Source organism: Haliotis cracherodii, unplaced genomic scaffold (assembly GCF_022045235.1).
Source record: "Haliotis cracherodii isolate W230 unplaced genomic scaffold, xgHalCrac1.p SCAF_11, whole genome shotgun sequence".
Lineage (NCBI taxonomy): Eukaryota > Metazoa > Mollusca > Gastropoda > Lepetellida > Haliotidae > Haliotis > Haliotis cracherodii.
Window position 1 is genome coordinate 16,684,542 of NW_027266266.1, and position 22,009 is coordinate 16,706,550.

General features: G+C 40.3%; 2 protein-coding genes across 2 annotated transcripts in view; one reads left to right on the forward strand and one right to left on the reverse strand.

Annotated features, from left to right (window-relative positions):
• Positions 1-2,507: 2,507 nt before the first annotated feature.
• Positions 2,508-9,439, forward strand: LOC139455463 (G protein-regulated inducer of neurite outgrowth 1-like). The gene is made up of 8 exons (XM_071237014.1): positions 2,508-2,963; positions 3,057-3,192; positions 3,253-4,412; positions 4,868-4,984; positions 6,861-6,998; positions 7,878-7,935; positions 8,152-8,215; positions 8,992-9,439. Exons 1-8 carry the CDS (start codon positions 2,508-2,510, stop codon positions 9,437-9,439), a joined length of 2,577 nt encoding a protein of 858 aa, XP_071093115.1.
• A 10,055-nt stretch (positions 9,440-19,494) lies between these two features.
• Positions 19,495-22,009, reverse strand: part of LOC139455464 (equilibrative nucleobase transporter 1-like) — a 34,105-nt gene continuing 31,590 nt past the window's right edge. The window contains exon 11 of the mRNA XM_071237015.1: positions 19,495-21,315. Within this exon, the coding sequence (XP_071093116.1) occupies positions 21,208-21,315 (108 nt within the window). The 3' untranslated portion in view covers positions 19,495-21,207. The remainder of the gene's footprint in view (positions 21,316-22,009) is intronic.

Below are 22,009 nucleotides of genomic sequence, written 5' to 3' on the forward strand. Positions count from 1 at the left end.
TCCAGACATTGTTTATTTCTCTGCAACACCTAAACAATGTCTTTTAGACAAACAGCATTTTTTTTTCAGGTTATATCAGTCTTTTTTAATAACCTAAGGCAAAATTATTTTTTCTGGGTTTTTTTTCAGAATGATACTTTTTATCAAACACTTTCACTATTATTATCTCATTTTTTTGATGTGACATTGTACAAATTATCTTGACCTAAAGGATGCTCAGCTTGACATGCTTTGCCCTTATTTCAGTGGACAGGGGCAGCCAATGAGAGGGATATCATGCTTAACTTGATGGCCAGATATCAAGCTATGGAAAGAGCTCTTCAAAACATACCTGGTAGATCTCGTGTCTGTAAGTGTGTGTTTATAACCAGCCGTCGTAAGACCTGAACATTGGGATCAGGTGTTGGACTGTGTCTGTGTGACCTGGCTGATGTGAAGCATTGTGACCCGACTTTGCTGAGGTCTAAGAAATTAGCACTTATATAGCGACGTGCATGCACGTGTGCGTGTGTGTGTGTGGCTGCTTGTATTAGTCTGGAGTGATGCCGATTTTATAGTGCTAGCCCCCTGACATACCATGCCCTCTCAGACACAGTATGACTCGTGAAGATTCCGGGGTAGAATAGGTCTTCAGCAACCCATGCTTGCCGTAATTGGTGACTATGCTTGTCGTAAAAGGCCACTAACGTGATCGGGTGGTCAGGCTCGCTGACTTGGTTGATGCATGTCATCAATCCCAATTGCGTGGGTTGATGCTCATGATATTAATCACTGGATTGTCTGGTCCAGACTCGATTATTTACAGACTGCCGTCATATAGCTGGAATATTGTTGAGTGTGGCGTTAAACAATAAACAACAAAAATCAGACACAGTATACTGATTCCGAGCCGACCAGTCCTTGTTTTAGCCCCTTAATGCCAAGCGCCAGACAGGGTAACAACAAGTACCATCTTTTAACGTCTTTGGTATGACGCGGCCAGGAATCGAACCCCTGACCTTCCGCTTTCCAGGCAGACGCCGCTTTAAATGTTATATAGGTATGCCATGACATGTCAGCTTGATGTGGGAGGAAAGCCCCAAGTCTTAGGCGTTCGAGGCACAGGTATGGTGCTGACAAATCTAGAAACATGCCTGTTATATAGCTGGAATATTGCTGAGTGTGCCTGTTATATAGCTGGGGTATTGCTGAGTGTGGCTGTTATATAGCTGGCATAAATGCTGAGTGTGCCTGTTATATAGCTGGGGTATTGCTGAGTGTGGCTGTTATATAGCTGGAATATTGCTGAGTGTGGCTGTTATATAGCTGGAATATTGCTGCGTGTGGCTGTTATATAGCTGGAATATTGCTGCGTGTGGCATTAAAAACCAAAACCAAACATTCCAATGTTCACAGTGGACATGTCAACAGAACTGACAGAAATACAAGGAACAGTAGCACAGCTGAATGAGCAGCACAAGACTGAGCGAGGACGGCTGTCGGTGAGGGTGGGTCTGAAGGGTCTGTCCAAGGCCAGCAAGAAGCAGCTGAAGAAGGAGCTGCAGGGGCTGGGAGACAGACAGAAGCACCTGCTACAGGCGGTGCGCAGACATAAGGAGGTCAACTCCAGGCTGAAGCAGGTGCTTGCTGGCTTCAACACAACCAGAACAACCTGTGCTGGCAGGGAGTCCAGTGAAGAGACACAGGGGGACATGGGCAGCATTGCTGTATCAAAACTGGCAGCTGTTGGGTCAAACATGCAAGGGGGAGTGCATGATAGCCCAGGGAGAAGTCAAATCGTAGGAGAACCTACCGGGGTCTCTAGGATGGAGGGAGGCAAATGTGACAATGTCCGGACATCTCTTGACTACACTTCAGCTGAAAATGGTATTGTTTCTGAGTCAAGTTTTCAAAAGGATTATACACCAAAAGAGTTGCTGAGAGATCAAAATGCGTGGATTGGGCACACAGGTACCAGAACATACGATGCCATAGCAGCCCAAACAAGCAATGTTACTGACAATGTTGAAAGAAAGAAGGAATCTTCGGGTTATAACCTGTATGTTGCAAATCAGAAATACAGAGACGATAATAATTGTGATAATAGCATGGAACACATACATATTTCAAAATCAATTCCAACTGGTGTTGAAGATGACAGTGTTATCACAGCCACAGGTAATCAGTTGCCGGTTAAAGGAGATGTACGTCGTGCTCCATGTTCACAAGTCAAGGAGACAGAGGCTTGTGTGAGAAGCGATCACAGGAACAGTGCTGGGGCTGGAGAAGCTTCACAGATCAGTGGGATAGAAGACAGCCAACAAGACCTGTTCAGCCAGGGCTCCTCAGACCAGGACATGGATAGGAGGATGGTTGAAGAGATTATTGCCACACAGACACTGAGCCAGGAGTCGGACTGCCCTGTATTAGGTGACATCAGACATGTAGGTGGTGGGGTGAGCCTGGGAAAACATGGCGAGGTGTCGGGGAGGGAGGGAGCTGACCAGAGGGGACTGAATAAGGGAAAGATGGAAGAGGATGTGACAGACAGATTGGTTAAGGGAAGGATGGACAGGGAGGTTGATGGAAGAATGGACTCACAAGTCAGTGGCAAGATGAACAGACAAGTTGATGAAAGGATAGATGGACAAGCTGATGGAAGGATGGACAGAGGGGTTGCTGGAAGAATAGACACACAGGTTGATGGAAAGATGGACAGACAAGTTGATGAAAGGATAGATGGACAAGCTGATGGAAGGATGGACAGAGGGGTTGCTGGAAGAATAGACACACAGGTTGATGGAAAGATTGACAGACAAGTTGATGAAAGGATAGATGGACAAGCTGATGGAAGGATGGACAGAGGAGTTGCTGGAAGAATAGACACACAGGACGGAAAGCTGAACAGTCAAGTTGATGAAAGAATGGATGGACAAGCGGATGGATGGATGGACAGAGGGGTTGCTGGAAGAATAGACACACAGGTTGCTGGAAAGATGGACAGTCCAGTTGAAAGAATGGATGGACAAGCTGATGGATTGATGAACAGAGGAGTTGATGAAAGAAGAGACACACAGGTCGATGGAAAGATGGACAGTCCAGTTGATGAAAGAATGGATGGACAAGCTGATGGATGTATGGACAGAGGAGTTGCTGGAAGAATAAACACACAGGTTGCTGGAAAGCAGGACAGACCAATGGACAGGAACACTGGTGGGCAAGGTGGTGTGCAAGGTGATAGACAGAATGATGTCAACTTGGACAGGAATACAGGTGTTGACGTTGGTGAAATGAACAGTAGTGCAACTTCCTCTGGTCCTATTAACCAACACATGGATAGCAAAATAATTAACAGTGTAGGGAGTGAGACTGGAGAGAAGGCAAATGTTTCTGTTGAAGTTGAGAAAGACAGTACAGAGAAGCCAGTATGTGTTTCTGGTGATCAAGCAGAGTTAGACAACTCAGGCGATGGTCTGGGAAGGAAGACAATGAAGAGGAAGAGTGAAGAGTCTATCACACTCGGTTATGTAGGTCCAAGTGAGGGTGAAGCAAAGAAAATCAAGATGGGAAGGTGTACTACAGGAGAGATGGTAGGGTCAGTTGGGACTGTCTGTCAGTCAAGATCTGATGTATCAAACACCCAGGGGATGGGGGTGAGTATTCCTCATCTGGAAGTACAGTCTTTAGGCAGTAGAGACTCAGAGGGAGAAACTGATGAATCGAAGGTTGCATCAGACAGGAAGACAGGGTTTGTGCTACCTGGGAAACAGACTCTTTGCAATCAAGTCAAGGGGTCACTAATTCCCATGAGTGTGAAAAGCAGGGACAGACATTTGAATAAAACACACCACAAAATCGTTAAAGAGAATAGAAACTGCAACAGTAACAATACAGCAGAGACAACATATGGCCTGCCTTTGGGTAACCATTGCGATAAAGGCATAATGTCAGCAACTGTAGGAGATGTGGGAAGTCTGCCCAGTGTAGTAGCCTCTTTAAAGGCCAGCACTGTTGCTCCTGGTCCGAAAGAAGTCATGGGTCTGTCACCTCAAGAACAAGGCACAGAAAAGGAAAAAGACATGTCTCTGATATCACCTCCTCATACTCATCCAATGAAGACTATTACAACTCCTCCCCAGAAACTGCAGGCTGATAACTTGCCAGCTTCCGCTGTCCTGTCGCCAGGGTCAACTGTTGCCAGTAGCGACGTGTTCCCAGTGTCCTGTCGGGAACTGGTCCGGAGGATGGTGGAGAGAGATGCCAGGGAGAAGCAGTCGAGGAAGGACAATGGCTTGCTCCAGAAAGAGGCTCCCAGTGATTACATTGCTGTACCAGTTGGAAGGATAGAAGACTTCAGTGAAAATCTTCAACTCAAGGATGTGGAAGAGAAAACCAACAGAGCGGTTAACACCCAGACTCCAACATTTGTGCAGGTACTTTGCATGTATTAAGCCAAAGCTAAGGTGACACTTAATTTATATATTGGTTTTATGGATTCGGCTGACCGCGGCCCACTTGCACAAAGCGATCTTAGCGCTAAGATGATCGTAGCTCCCATACTTTAACATAGGCTTACAATAGTTGTAGCGCTAAGATCACTTTGTGCAAGTGGGCCCAGGACCAAAAGCCACAATTTAGGAAATAAAAATATTGAAATTTATTTATATTTGATGGCCAATTAATCTCTCATGGTGTAGAAAAACTCATACAAAATAAAAGTAATTATTAACTTTATGAATAATACTAACCAAGTACATTGTATGTTGGTCAATGCCACAACAGTATTTTTCAGCTATTGCTATGTTTTGTTTATTTCCCTTCATTTCAGTTCAAATGACATACTCGTGTACTTATCTCCTTGCATCAGATATGTAAACATTTACTTCAGCCACAAGTTCCCCGAGCTCCAAGACCTGTTGCCACATCCAAGATGGCTGACCTACCTACCCTGGTTGAGAACGGGGTGCTGACTCCTGGCAAGGGTGTTTTGTCAGTCAGAGCAAAGGTAAGGCTGTGTTAGCTGATAATGCTGTGTTCAGTGTATATATTTGTTTGTTGTTTAACACCAACCAGCAATGTTCCAGCTAAATGCTGACAGTCTATATATATAATCAATCAGGATCAGACAATCCAGTGATTGACATGAGCATCGATCCATCAATTGGTTTGGTTTGGTTTGTTGTTTTACGCTGCACTCAGCAATATTCCAGCTATATGACGACGGTCTGTATATTATCGAGTCTGGACCACACAATCCAGTGATTGACAGCATGAACATCGATCCACACAATTGGGATCGATGACTTGCATCAACCATGTCACCGAGCCTGAACACCCGATCCTGTTAGTCGCCTTTTACAACAAGTATAGTCACCAAGCATGGGTAGCTGAAGACCTGTTCTACCCTGGATCTTCACACGTCTCTTTGAACAGAATTTCAGTCATATCATGAAAAGGAGCAATAAGCTCTGGCTTCTACCCCGCTGTCTGCTATGAGTGCTGGCTGATGCAACTGATCATAGATCATAGAGACATAGAGACTGGACAACAGTCTATAATAACAGTGTCAATAGACATTGAGGCAACACATACCCATGCTCGTGGGTTTCACCGAAGTGGTAAACGTCTGAGACCTGCATCACTTCAGGCTTTCCTCCCACATTAAGCTGACACGCCGTGATATGACTGGAATACTGTTAAAAGCGGCATTAAACCAGACACTCACTCACTCACTCACTCACTCACTTACTTGATTCAGCATCATAATTGCAGTGAATTTTGAATAAAGTTCAGTCAGCAGATTTCTGTCACCCAGACTACTTGGATCTCCCAAGGCGCCCTAAGGTGTAGGAGAGTTTGTAGACACTGTATTGTGAATACACTCTATGAACAGTCATATATGATGCTATTTTCCTCAGAGCAAAGTGTTTTAGGACAGCTTGAGCAGTAAGGTGTAGGAGAGTTTGTAGACACTGTATTGTGAATACACTGTATGAACAGTCATATATGATGCTATTTTCCTCAGAGCAAAGTGTTTCAGGCTAGCTTGAGCAGTAAGGTGTGGGAGAGTTTGTAGACACTGTATTGTGAATACACTCTATGAACAGTCATATATGATGCCATTCTCCTCAGGGCGAAGTTTTTCGGGGCAGCTTGAGCAGTAAGGTGTAGGAGAGTCTGTAGACACTGTATTGTGAATACACTCTATGAACAGTCATATATGATGCTATTCTCCTCAGGGCGAAGTTTTTTGGGGCAGCTTGAATAGTAAGGTGTAGGAGAGTCTGTAGACACTGTATTGTGAATACACTCTATGAACAGTCATATATGATGCTGTTCTCCTAAGGGCAAAGAGTTTCAGGCTAGCTTGAGCAGTAAGGTGTAGGAGAGTCTGTAGACACTGTATTGTGAATACACTCTATGAACAGTCATATATGATGCTGTTCTCCTCAGAGCAAAGTGTTTCAGGCCAGCTTGAGCCGTAAGGTGTAGGAGAGTTTGTAGACACTGTATTGTGAATACACTCTATGAACAGTCATATATGATGCTATTCTCCTCAGGGCGAAGTTTTTCGGGGCAGCTTGAGCAGTAAGGTGTAGGAGAATTTGTAGACACTGTATTGTGAATACACTCTATGAACAGTCATATATGATGCTGTTCTCCTCAGAGCAAAGTGTTTCAGGCCAGCTTGAGCAGTAAGGTGTAGGAGAATTTGTAGACACTGTATTGTGAATACACTCTATGAACAGTCATATATGATGCCATTCTCCTCAGGGCGAAGTTTTTTGGGGCAGGTTGAGCAGTAAGGTGTAGGTGAGTTTGTAGACACTGTATTGTGAATACACTCTATGAACAGTCATATATGGTGCCATTCTCCTCAGGGCAAAGTGTTTCAGGCCAGCTTGAGCAGTACGGGTCACATCATTGGTTCTGGAGGGGAGGTGTTCCGCACACCCAAATCCTGGTGTCAGGCAGTCACTGGAGCTGTGACAGTCAAGAAGCTGCAGTCTTACAACATGGTGAGTCACTTGGCTGCAGTCTTACAGCGGGGTGAGTCACTAGGCTGCAGTCTTACAGCAGGGCTAGTCACTAGGCTGCAGTCTTACAGCAGGGCTAGTCACTAGGCTGCAGTCTTACAGCAGGGTGAGTCACTAGGCTGCAGTCTTACAGCAGGGTGAGGCACTAGGCTGCAGTCTTACAGCAGGGTGATTCTCTAGACTGCAGTCTTGCAGCAGGGTGAGTCACTAGGCTGCAGTTTTACCGCAGAGTGAGTCACTAGGCTGCAGTCTTACAGTGGGGCGAGTCACTAGCTGCAGTCTTACAGCAGGGCTAGTCACTAGGCTGCAGTCTTACAGCATGGTGAGTCATTAGGCTGCAGTCTTACAGCATTGTGAGTCACTAGGCTGCAGTCTTACAGCAGGGTGAGGCACTAGGCTGCAGTCTTACAGCAGGGTGATTCACTAGACTGCAGTCTTGCAGCAGGGTGAGTCACTAGGCTGCAGTTTTACAGCAGGGTGAGTCACTAGGCTGCAGTCTTACAGCAGGGTGAGTCACTAGGCGGCAGTCTTACAGTAGGGTGATTCACTAGCTATGTAACAAGTAGATTTGACAGCAAACCAGTGACATGAGCCATCTGGTCCCCCTATTATTTGAATTAATTTGAAGATGGTTATGTTTTCTACCCTATGATTTGTAACCTACATTTGCTTGTATCAATAGAAACTGTAAACCAAGATTGGCGTTAGGATTAAGAACATTTTTGCTTTTGCAGTGATGCAGCCATGAAATCGGACTGCCTATATCACAGGTTGTTACAGTGATTTGAAACCTCTGAATCAAAAACATGGTAGACACACCTTTCATAAACTTCAAATACAATCTTTGTCAAATATTTGCAGGTACTTTACAAGGGGCATCCATTGTCATCATTTGTGGTAGAAGGCACAGAATCTTCAGGTAATTCTCGCACGTCTCTTCCATCAAGGCCTGCCCCAAATAGCAGAATACATCCAGTGTATCAGTTGAACAGCTCACATTCTGAACAACTATGTCAGATAATTTATGAATAACCCATATACAGTATAAAGCATAAAAAGTCTACTGGTAATTTAATCCAGGTTTGTGGAATTTGTTGTTTTCTCAATAATAAATATTGTACTATTTTTGTTACAGGACACAAAGAAATAAGAAGCCAGACAGACTGTTATGGCAAACCTGTTGTGTCATCAATTACCAGGTATTAAGAATTTCTACACATTTGGGAAACACTCAAAAATGATTCAAATTCTTTTTTGAGAGGATACCAAATGCAATGTTCAGCCTGTTCTTCTGTCTTACTACTAAATGACCCATCATTTGATTCTCCAGAAGTACATCTTCCCAAGGCAAGGGAGTTAAGGGACTCTGAAAGTCCAGTTTCCACCCTTGCCGAACTAGGCTTGCTGTTCTGGACTCGACTGTAGACCAGTGGCTGTTACGAATTGTGTCCCTTCTATGCCCATTTTGACCAATTAGATTCCACCTCTCATATCATTTGCATTTGCTTCAAACAAAATGGCGGCAGCCAGTCAAGACGATCACATCGATGATCAAGATATATGTCGTAATAAAACGAGTCTTACCTTGCATAGTGCATCAAATCACGTGAACACCTTGATTAAAAACATGAAAAGATTTGGAAAATATATGTCATCGCCCCGTTGACGGTACACATCAACAATTGCAAATCCTGCAGTCGACCAAAATCTGCACGTTGAAATCCATGATGTCGATTTCATTACATATGATTTTGATTGGACTGTGCATATAGGCTCGTTAGTCCAGCCAAAATATAACTCCATAATTGCAGACTAGTTCATCAAGGATGGAAACTGGACCTTTAGGTGGGGATATAGATGACTTCTTCGACTATACGCTTGTTAATTTAAAATGGAGTTAAACAATAAACAAACAAAAGCAGTGTTTAACTACTCACTCACTCACTCACTCACTCACTCACTCACTCAATTTCAGATCCCCGATGACAACAGACAAATCAACAAGTCTACCCAGACAGTCCTCTGGGGTTTCGTCCACAACCATTGCAGCCAACAAGGTTCGAACCAGGCCACTCACTCACTCATCTACGAAGTCTCTTGCCAAGAGAACAGGAACCACACACCCTAAGACTTCCCCAGCAGCAAACAGGCAAACTGGTATCACCTTGCCAGTTCCACTCCCTGTGACCCAAACAAATAAGAGCTCAGTTGCTAATGATGAAGAGATGGTTGTTAAGGGCAACAAGGAAACCAGTACGTCCATGTCCGAGTTGTTGAGGGTACTGTGGAGATGTACCATCAAGCTGATTGATGATGCAGAGATTGTCCGCTGTCCAGAAATGGATAGTACTTTCTGGATGACTAATTTTAAAGATATCAGATTGTCAGACAGTTTGTGGGATTCTGTTGATAGTTGGAAATAAGCATTAAATAACAGTGGTCAGTTTAATTTTATCAATTGTTGGAGATAATTGTTTCAATTTTATTTTTTCAATGTTAAGTTTCCAGAATTATGTATGTTTAAAAATAATAAATGATTTATAGCACATAATATTCCTAGATATAATACTTTGAGTTCAAGTACATGTATCTGCATTTCACAATGGCATCTTACGCTTTATTATTTAAATTCTATTTCAAACCAATGCGGTGAGGTGAGGTGAGGTGAAACACCGCATCCAAGATTATTGCATGCACCTGTGTGTGTGTGGCGGGGTTGGGGGGGAAGGGGGGGGTAGGGTAGGGTGGGGGGGTGCCTGCCTGCCTGCTTGTACTAGTCCGGACTGATGCCGATTTATAGTGCTAGCCCACTACAATACCATGCCGCAGTTTTAACATGAATACCCCACTCAGACACAGTATACCGATTCCGAGCCGATCAGTCCTTGTTTAAGGCCCTCAATGTCGAGCGGCAGACAGGGTAACAACAAGTACCAACATTACATCTTTTGGAAGGACACGTCTGGAGATCAAACCCCCGAACCTTCCGTTCTCCAGGCAGACACTACCACTAGACCACAGAGGCGGTCTCTTCAAAGCAATGAAGTAACCACAAGAAAAATCTGACTGCATTGTAAACCATAAACAAGTTAAGTTGATGTCAGAGATCAAGCGGTTGTTGACAAACAGTTCAAACATCAGTGAAACTAAAACTTTTTTGATAAGAGCAAATAGATAAATGTGAAAAATACTAGGGCTGCAACGAATACACTATGAGGCGAATACGATTTGTATCACAAATAAAGGGTAACTAATATGAATATTTATTCACGAATACAATAATAGGTCAGCAGTTGTTGTATTGTTTATTATATTCTTCACTGAAAAATAACAACATGAAGTATTTGACATGGTTGGTTTATTATTAATATATATTATACATTCATATACTGCACTTAATCAGGTACTAGTATCGGCTCAAACATGACAATGACCAGTGACCAGAATACTGTCAAATTAAATATAAGAGTGTTCTCTTTAAAGAAATCTCTGCATATAATATATTCTTATGGATATTTTAAGGTACAGGATATGTAAATGCACATGACTGCATATTAGTATATATTCGATTCTAGTGACCACGAATAATGAATTCAATTCTTGAATGGATACGGTTCGATAACCTGAATACGCGAGTGAATCGTAACAGCCTTATAAAATACACAAGAAAATACAGATTCTCTCAGATACATTTTCATTTTTTATTAAGGGCAGATATACAGTACAAGTTTCTGAAAGAATACGAAACATCCTGCTCTTCATACATTTTGGGGGGCACGGGGGGCCCAGTCGTCTAAGGCGCCGCGATTCGCTGTGCAGAGTTGTGTCCCTTGGGCACGCCACAAACCTATGATTGTGGGTTCGAATCCCGGTTCGCCCCGATTATGTTTCTAGGTTTGTCAGCACCATACCCGTGCTCGTGGGTTTCACCGAAGTGGTAAACGTCTGAGACCTGCATCACTTCAGGCTTTCCTCCCACATTAAGCTGACACGCCACGATATAACTGGAATACCGTTAAAAGTGGCTTAAACCCAACTCACTCACTCACTCATACATTTTGGCACAGAACTGACAAACCCAAACGTCTTGCCAAATGAAATAAAAACAACACATACCGTATTCGATGTTATAAGCACCCCGCTCTAATAAGCACCCATGGCAACATTTGCTAAGTTATTGGCTAGTGGACAATCCCAATTAGCACAAACCTAGAAACATAATCGGGGGGAACCAGGATTCAAACACACAATCATAGGTTTCTGGCTTGCCCAAGGGACGCCACTCTGCACAGTGAGTTGCGGCAAATACACGACTGGACCACTTGTGCCCCATAACTAAAAATTGGTGTCATAACTAAAAAATATTTTTTTATAAAAAACATGACTAAAGCATATGACATATATGTATTAATTTGAAACCCAGATCTCAGCCTTTAATATATCAAGTGCCTGACCCATTAAGGCATTAAAGTAAATGAGCAGTTCATATCACAGTGGTCTTCGTGTACCCTATTTCCTAAAACTTATACAACACCAATATTCATACAGCAATACTATAATCCATTTGTTGCAATATGGTACTGATGAAAAGCAAAACCGATATAAATCTGAAAGCAACCATTCGTCTTAAATGGCATGAAACATATTTATTTGTCCATACCAACTCGTCACCATTATTTCAGTATGATTTTGCAGCATATGGACTACCCTGACTCCATGACCCTTCTGACCACAATTAAAAAGTGACTGAACATAACATACATTTCTTGACATCCAACTAATCCTTGTGTCTATATGCAATATTCATAATAGATATACAGAGAACAAAACCAACATTTAATTTTCTCACACATGTAAACATGTAAAAATATACAGATTGAAATTCAACAAAGAAGCTCCAATTATAACAACAATATCAAGCAATTTGTAAACACATTTCAATGGCAAGCAGTTATGATTCCTCAGACTCGCCGCTTTTTCATCATTTTTTTACAACCAAACCCTAAGAATCTGTCAATGTGTTCTACCATGAATTTTGAAATTACTAGATTCTGACTGTTCAATCAGAGGGTATCAAATCACAATAAACACCCTCTGATTGAAACAGCTGCATGTTTGGTCTTCAATTCCATTTACTGTGGTTATATCTACAGATAACCGAACTCTACATTTAAAAAAGTGTGTTATCTCCTAAGTGATTGACGTTTACCACTAGGTGAAACCCATGAGTGAGTGAGTGAGTTGGATTGCCGCTTTTAACAGTATTCCAGTTATATTGCGGCGTGTCAGCTTAATGTGGGAGGAAAGCCTGAAGTGATGCAGGTCTCAGACGTTTACCACTTCGGTGAAACCCACGAGCACGGGTATGGTGTTCACAAACCTAGAAACATAATCAGGGCGAACCGGGATTCAAACCCACAATCATAGGTTTCTGGCGTGCCAAAGGGACGCAACTCTGCACAGCGAATCGCAGTGCCTTAGACGAATGGGCCACCTGTGCCCCCATGAAACCCATGAGCATGAAGCAAGCAGGAAATAGTTCTCCTTGATAAATTTGATGAAAGGTTGATTATCAGTCTTGGTTGGCTGCTGTTGCGTATGAAGTGAAACCCTGTTATCAAAACGGTTCCATTTCCCAGTCACCCTCAGTAACTACTCAGCTTTTGATAGGGACAATCAAATGTCATTCTATCTTATTATACATGACATATGGGATTCAGTTTTGTATATCATATAAAGATGAAAATATCAAAAAGAGATTACCGTAATATGCGTCCCGCTCTAATAAGCGCCCACAGCAATATTTGCTAATATATTGGCTAGTGAACGATCCCAATTAGCACTCCTTCCCATTGATTAATGTACACAAGACGTATTAATACATGTATTATACATGTGTTATATGCATCCTTAATTATGGGAAATTGAATTATATCTGTTGTATATAAACATTTCACGAAAATAATATTCTAATAAGAGCCCCCTATTTCTAATTTAGAGAGCGCCCTGGGCGCTTATTTGTCAAATACGGTAGTATTTATGATGGTTCCCTGAGGTTACTGTCCAGAAGACATGGTTTTCCGAATTAACAAGGTTCAGATTAAGGAGGATTTATTTATAATTTGTGACCGAATACTTAAGGAAACACAAAATGTGAAAGTAATTATGTGGACAATTCGATTTGGTCCACAACACATTATTCCAGATAATCATCATTAAATCTCCTCAAATCCAAGCACCAGTCAGGTAACAAGAAGTACCATCTATTGATGCATTTTGGTATGACAGAGCTGGGGATGAAACCGAGCATCCACGCTCTGATAAGCTCTATCCACGACACAATGGAGGCAGTTCATCCCTCTCAGAAGGAGATTATATGATGCTTCATGTGGTAAGGTGAGACTAAGGCGAAAATATAGAATGAGGGGTTAGGAAATATTATTTGACTTGACCAAATCCAATAATTGTGAAGTGGAATCTGATTCCTGATGTGATCACAGCCTTAAACAATGAGGAAAAGTAAACTATAAATGCAATAAATTGTGGAGAAAATTTTGATTTTTAGATGAATACCTCTAGGTCAACACCATTCGTCACCACTCGCCTCTTTCCGTAACCTGCAAGAAGACTCGTCCCCCTATCAATGAATGTTATGTGTGAAAATACGACAAACCAATCAGAATGCTCATATGACTTTAAGTACTTCAGTCAAAGAATCCCTCAGGAATAATTTTTGATTTTACACATGTCTTGCATCTAATAAAATATCCATGATACAGGTGAATGTTTTCAGTCTTTCTGTATAATAATTAAAGTCCTGATGTGTTATAAATAGCTCTTGTATTATATATGTTTATGGGGAAAATATATGTGAATCATTATGCAACGAGTTGACAATTCTTTTAGCTATGCCCGTTGTGCTTAGACGGGACCCAGTCACAAAAATGGCCACGAAATACGTACGAGTCGCTATGTCCCGAAAACACGAGTTGGTCACGAATGGGCGAACACATGACCGACATACACACTAATGCAAACACTCACCTGAAATTCACATAAAAAATACCACAAGAATTAACTGAAAACATTGATATGCTTCATCTTACAAATATATAAATCTATTCCTCAACACATTGATATACTTCATCTTACAAACGTACAGAGGATTTTCCTATATAACTCAACACATTGATATACAAATGTATAGAAGAATTTCCTGTATTCCTCAACACATTGATATACTTCATCTTACAAATATGTAGAAGAATTTCCTATATTGAACACATTGATATACTTCATCTTACAAATACATAAAGAGTTTCCTATACTCCTCAACGCATTGATATTCTTCATCTTACAAATATGTAGAAGAAATTCCTATATTCCTCAACATATTGATATACAAATGTATAGAGGAATTCCCAATATTCCACAACACATTGATATACTTCATCTTACAAATATATAGACGATTTTCCTATATTACTCAACACATTGATCTACAAATGTATAGAAGAATTTCCAATATTCCTCAATACATTGATATACTTCATCTTAAAAATATGTAGAAGAAATTCCTATATTGAACACATTAATATACAAATTTAAGAAGAATTTCCAATATTCCTCAATACATTGATATACTTCATCTTAAAAATATATAGAAGAATTTCCAATATACCTCAACACATTGATATACTTCATCTTACAAATATATAGACGATTTTCCTATATTATTCAACACATTGATATACAAATGTATAAAAGAATTTCCAATATTCCTCAATACATTGATATACTTCATCTTACAAATATGTAGAAGAAATTCCTTTATCATATAATGGGTAGGTTTCTCGGCAGGATAAAGCCAACGGATAAAAACGATATCCGTTGGGGTCATATGCGGATAGAGATGCAAATATCAACGGTCAAGTAGGGACTACTTTCACTGTTTATAAACAAACATGGCGTCGCCCTCGTCATTCAGCGATCGAGTTAGAATTAACCATCGGGAATCTGGATAAACTACAGGGACAAATGCTATCATCATCAAAAGAACAGTCTAATATACTAAAAATCATAGTCTAAATGTGACGTAGCTAAGGCATTTTATAAGTTTTGGCAACTTTGGCGATATAAATTTCGAAACAATTTTACGAGGGCACGAGGCCTAGCCAAGCGGGATCAGTAGCCATATCTGTGCTTGTAGACCTCTGCGGCTTGAAACCTTCTCCACAAATTAAAATAGTTGGATTTGGCCGAAATATGTTTGAATTGTTACCTTGTTTTGTTTTGGCGTTGTGTGTACATCTGACAACACTTCTTAACGTTATGAAAGGACAGACCGACTGTCAGCAACGTCTGATCGTGGTTGTGACGTCTCATAGACTAGGGTTAGAGTAGCTTCCCTTTGAAAAAGGACAGTTACTCTAGCGGACAGACCGATGGATTGCCGCGAAAGGCAATTAAAAACAATTGTTGTTTTGCGTATATGTTGCTTCGACACTGTATAAGAAACAGATTTCAGTTGGAACTATATTGGCTACTGTCACTGTCCGACTGACACATCACTTTCCCTGTGACGTAATGAATATTAATGCGCGCATTCCAGGAAAACTCGCAATGTTTCGGTAATGTTTGTGAGAGAGGGAAAGCGATTTTGAAGGACAGAATTAAGAATGACATTATATGATAAAGAGGTTATCACGCTTGTGTGTTTGGGGATGGTAAATATCCTTTATTAGGAATAAACACTATGTATTTAGCTTGCCAAGGCTCGCTAAATACAATGTTTATTCCTAATGCAGGATATTTACCATCCCCAAACACACTCGCGTGATAACCTCTACATATTCCTCAACACATTGATATACAAATGTATAGAGGAATTCCCAATATTCCACAACACATTGATATACTTCATCTTACAAATATATAGACGATTTTCCTATATTATTCAACACATTGATATACAAATGTATAGAAGAATTTCCAATATTCCTCAATACATTGATATACTTCATCTTAAAAATATGTAGAAGAAATTCCTATATTGAACACATTAATATACAAATTTAAGAAGAATTTCCAATATTCCTCAATACATTGATATACTTCATCTTAAAAATATATAGAAGAATTTCCAATATTCCTCAATACATTGATATACTTCATCTTACAAATACATAGAAGAATTTACTATATACCTCAACACATTGATATACTTCATCTTACAAATATATAGACGATTTTCCTATATTATTCAACACATTGATATACAAATGTATAAAAGAATTTCCAATATTCCTCAATACATTGATATACTTCATCTTACAAATATGTAGAAGAAATTCCTTTATCATATAATGGGTAGGTTTCTCGGCAGGATAAAGCCAACGGATAAAAACGATATCCGTTGGGGTCATATGCGGATAGAGATGCAAATATCAAAGGTCAAGTAGGGACTACTTTCACTGTTTATAAACAAACATGGCGTCGCCCTCGTCATTCAGCGATCGAGTCAGAATTAACCATCGGGAATCTGGATAAACTACAGGGACAAATGCTATCATCATCAAAAGAACAGTCTAATATACTAAAAATCATAGTCTAAATGTGACGTAGCTAAGGCATTTTATAAGTTTTGGCAACTTTGGCGATATAAATTTCGAAACAATTTTACGAGGGCACGAGGCCTAGCCAAGCGGGATCAGTAGCCATATCTGTGCTTGTAGACCTCTGCGGCTTGAAACCTTCTCCACAAATTAAAATAGTTGGATTTGGCCGAAATATGTTTGAATTGTTACCTTGTTTTGTTTTGGCGTTGTGTGTACATCTGACTACACTTCTTAACGTTATGACAGGACAGACCGACTGTCAGCAACGTCTGATCGTGGTTGTGACGTCTCATAGACTAGGGTTAGAGTAGCTTCCCTTTGAAAAAGGACAGTTACTCTAGCGGACAGACCGATGGATTGCCGCGAAAGGCAATTAAAAACAATTGTTGTTTTGCGTATATGTTGCTTCGACACTGTATAAGAAACAGATTTCAGTTGGAACTATATTGGCTACTGTCACTGTCCGACTGACACATCACTTACCCTGTGACGTAATGAATATTAATGCGCGCATTCCAGGAAAACTCGCAATGTTTCGGTAATGTTTGTGAGAGAGGGAAAGCGATTTTGAAGGACAGAATTAAGAATGACATTATATGTTAAAGAGGTTATCACGCTTGTGTGTTTGGGGATGGTAAATATCCTTTATTAGGAATAAACACTATGTATTTAGCTTGCCAAGGCTCGCTAAATACAATGTTTATTCCTAATGCAGGATATTTACATCCCCAAACACACTCGCGTGATAACCTCTATATATTCCTCAACACATTGATATACAAATGTATAGAGGAATTCCCAATATTCCACAACACATTGATATACTTCATCTTACAAATATATAGACGATTTTCCTATATTATTCAACACATTGATATACAAATGTATAGAAGAATTTCCAATATTCCTCAATACATTGATATACTTCATCTTAAAAATATGTAGAAGAAATTCCTATATTGAACACATTAATATACAAATTTAAGAAGAATTTCCAATATTCCTCAATACATTGATATACTTCATCTTACAAATATATAGACGATTTTCCTATATTATTCAACACATTGATATACAAATGTATAAAAGAATTTCCAATATTCCTCAATACATTGATATACTTCATCTTACAAATATGTAGAAGAAATTCCTATATTACTCAACACATTGATCTACAAATATATAGAAGAATTTCCTATATTCCTCAATACATTGATATACTTCATCTTACAAATATGTTGAAGAAATTCCTATATTGAACACATTAATATACAAATTTAAGAAGAATTTCCAATATTCCTCAATACATTGATATACTTCATCTTACAAATACATAAAGATTTTCCTAATTCCCCCTTAACATACTCTCTCTCTGTATTAATTATGTTTGTGACTGATTTCCCAATATACCTCCATTGTAAAGTGGGAATTTGGCTAGGTAGTTGATGTGTCCAATACAATACATTGCCCAATAACCACCCTTTTCAATTTGAAAGTAATATTTAATCATATACCTTCTTAAAATCTCAAAATGTTACAAAAATATACCTGGGTGTACTGTTTGTCAAGCAGTTTGTCATACCTTGGGACTATTTAACAAACAACTAGTCACTATTTGGACTCGATGTCACACGGAATATCTACTGGGACAAGCATGGGACTAGCAGACAGTAATTATTTGAAACTAAATGTCACACGGAATATCTACTGGGACAAGCATGGGACTAGCAGACAGTAATTATTTGAGACTAAATGTCATACAGAATATCTACTAGGACAAGCATGGGTCCAGCAGACAGTAATTATTTGAGACTACATGTCACATGGAATATCTACTGGGACAAGCATGGGACTAGCGGACAGTTATACGTAGGGACTAAATTTAATGTGGGATATCTATTGGGTCTAAAACAAGTCTAGCAGACAGTCATAATTTGTGTCTTGATGTCATGTGGGATATCTAGTGGGACCAGAACAAGTCTAGCAGACAGTCATAATTTGTGTCTTGATGTCATGTGGGACCAGAAAAAGGCTAGCAGACAGTCATAATTTGAGTCTTGATGTCATGTGGGATATCTAGTGGGACCAGAACAAATATAGCATACAGTCATAATTTGAGTCTTGATGTCATGTGGGATATCTAGTGGGACCAGAACAAGTCTAGCAGACAGTCATAATTTGAGTCTTGATGTCATGTGGGATATCTAATGAGACCAGAACAAGTCTAGCAGACAGTCATAATTTGTGTCTTGATGTCATGTGGGACCAGAAAAAGTCAAGCAGACAGTCATAATTTGAGTCTTGATGTCATGTGGGATATCTAGTGGGACCAGAAAAAGTCTAGCAGACAGTCATAATTTGTGTCTTGATGTCATGTGGGATATCTAGTGGGGCTAAAACAAATATAGCAGACAGTCATAATTTGAGTCTTGATGTCATGTGGGATATCTAGTTGGGCTAGAACGAATATAGCAGATTGTCATTATTTGAGTCTTGATGTCATGTGGGATATCTAGTGGAATCAAAATGAATACAACAGATTGTCATAATTTGCATCTTGATGTCATGTGGGATATCTAGTGGGGCTAGAACAAGTCTAGCAGACAGTCATATTTTAAGTCTTGATGTCATGTGGGATATCTAGTGGGACTAGAACAAATCTAGCAGACAGTCATAATTTGAGTCTTGATGTCATGTGGGATATCTAGTGGGACCAGAACAAATATAGCAGACAGTCATAATTTGAGTCTTGATGTCATGTGGGATATCTAGTGGAACCAGGCCCCGATTTCTCGAAACAAACTTAAGTTTTTACTCAAATCTCAAACTTAGTTTGCAAAAAAAACTCAGCTGAGTTTTTTACTCAACTGCATTTCTCGAATCAAACTCAGCAAAAACTCAGCTGAGTTTTTAACTCAGGACTTAAGTTCGATCTCAGTTTGTTGTACGAGGCCTTGGCGCGAGATTTGACTTCCGTTTCCAATGTAAACACCGATGCGAGTGATGTTACGTTTTGTCGTCTGCTAACTTATCCCCGATGGCTGAAAGCAAACGGAGGCCGAATTGGACTGAAGAAGAGCGAATTTTACTAATTGACAATGTGAACAAAATTCAAGATCGATTGTTCGGAAAATTTAAAGGATGCGGCACGCAGAAGGGAGGAAAAATCAAAGAACAAGCCTGGGAGGAGGTGGTGAATGCCCTAAATGCGTAAGTCACATAGTTGCAGTTGTTATAGTATGACTCTATTATCGCGGTGTCGGCAAATCTCGTAATCCACACACCGGTCGACTGTTTACTTATGCAAATCTAAGTACGATTGCGGTATGTAACGACTACTTGCAGGTATACACACGTTAACTCTTTTGATGATATTTTCTGGAATGTTTTTGAAGTGGAAAAGTCCCTACCTCCAATCAATTTTTTTAGGCAAAGTCGCATGACCCATGCAGCCGAGGTCGTATGCATACTGAATATGCATAATCCAAAGCAAGAAGTGATGAAAAAAACACACGTATCACACCAAAATAGCCATAGCGAGATGATTTAGAGTGGCCCGCCCTTGAGTCGCCAATGACGGGAAGCTTTGTTTACCGAATATTGGATAAAGAAATCAGCATCGATCAATACCAATGGATGTGTCATAGTTTAATAATGAATAAGAAACATTTTTTCGTATTACATAGTTTCTGTGTTAGTAAGCATTCGCCGTTACGATCCACTATAAATTAATGGTGCACATATTGCCGAGAAGGAGTCAGAAATGAGGGAATAAAAGCCTCCCGTAGAAAGGAATCTCAGCGTAACAAGTACCTGTGTTAGGGGTGGAAGGGGCTGTTACGTTGAGTGGGTCTTTGCAGTCTGTTGGACACGAGTGACACAATGTAAAGAATCGTTTCCGCCCGAAACCTAAATCTAAGGAACAATCATCGTCCGACAAGTATTCCAGTGGGTTTTCACGATTGGTAAGCCGCCTGGAAATAACCTGTCTCCTTCTCGATCTCCGCTTACGTCTATTAGCAATCGCCATTTTGTCCGAATAAAAACTTAAGTTACCATGTAGGCTTACTTAAGTTTTATGTGGTTTTGAACTCAGTTTGAGTCGAAAATTGAACTCAGTTTGGTTTGAGAAACGCATTTTGCTGAGTTTTCACAGATTTGAGTAAAAACTCAGACTTAAGTCAGTTTTTGGACTTTTTGTTTCGAGAAATCGGGGCCAGAACAAATATAGCAGACAGTCATAATTTGAGTCTTGATGTCATGTGGGATATCTAGTTGGGCTAGAACGAATATAGCAGATTGTCATTATTTGAGTCTTGATGTCATGTGGGATATCTAGTGGGATCAAAATGAATACAACAGATTGTCATAATTTGCATCTTGATGTCACGTGGGATATCTAGTGGGGCTAGAACAAGTCTAGCAGACAGTCATATTTTGAGTCTTGATGTCATGTGGGCAGTCCAGTGGGACCAGAACAAGTCTAGCAGATTGTCATAATTTGAGTCTTGATGTCATGTGGGATATCTAGTTGGGCTAGAACGAGTCTAGCAGACAGCTGAAGCTTGTGCTCTTCATTGGGTCTCCTTCTCAATCTTCTTTCTCTGCTTCCTGAGGTAGTTCCAGATGTACATGGGGTGACCGAACGTTGCCACCATCATTGTGATGAACAGGACGTCAACCTGCAGTAGAGGTCATCAATGAGAAGGCCTGCTGTTGCAGTAACACATTTATGATTTTGATTCGTAAAATTAATGCTTCATGACCAAGTTCATTCTTCAACTTCTTCCTAGTATACTCGAAGAGATAACGATAGTACAATCATTGAGTTCATCGGTCATTTTGGTACAGATGATCATCAAGGGGAGATGGCAAGACAATATGTATCCAGATGAATGAGTGAGTGAGTGAGCGGTGCCTTAGACGACTGGGCCACCTGTTTCCCCCCCAGCTGAATGATGTTTTAAGCCTTTCTATACCATGTCCTACAGTAACTGTAGAGTGAGTGAGTTTGGTTTTACGCTGCTTTTAACAATATTCCAGCAATATCACGGCGGGGGACACCAGAAGCTTCACACATTGTACCCATGTCAGGAATCAAACCTGGGTCTTCAGCATGACAATCGAACGCTTTAACCACTAGGCTACCTGACCGCCCCTGTAACTGTAGAAAAGATGCATCTCTAAGTCATTCACTATAGATGCATTCACCATAAGTTTTTTTGTTTGACTTTTGTTCAAGGCCGCACTCAACATTATTCCAGCTATATGATGTCGGTTTGTAAATATTTGAAGCAGAACCAGACAATCAAGTGATTGACATGTTGAGCAACAATCTATGCAATCAGGCTGCAATGACATGCATCAACCCAGTCG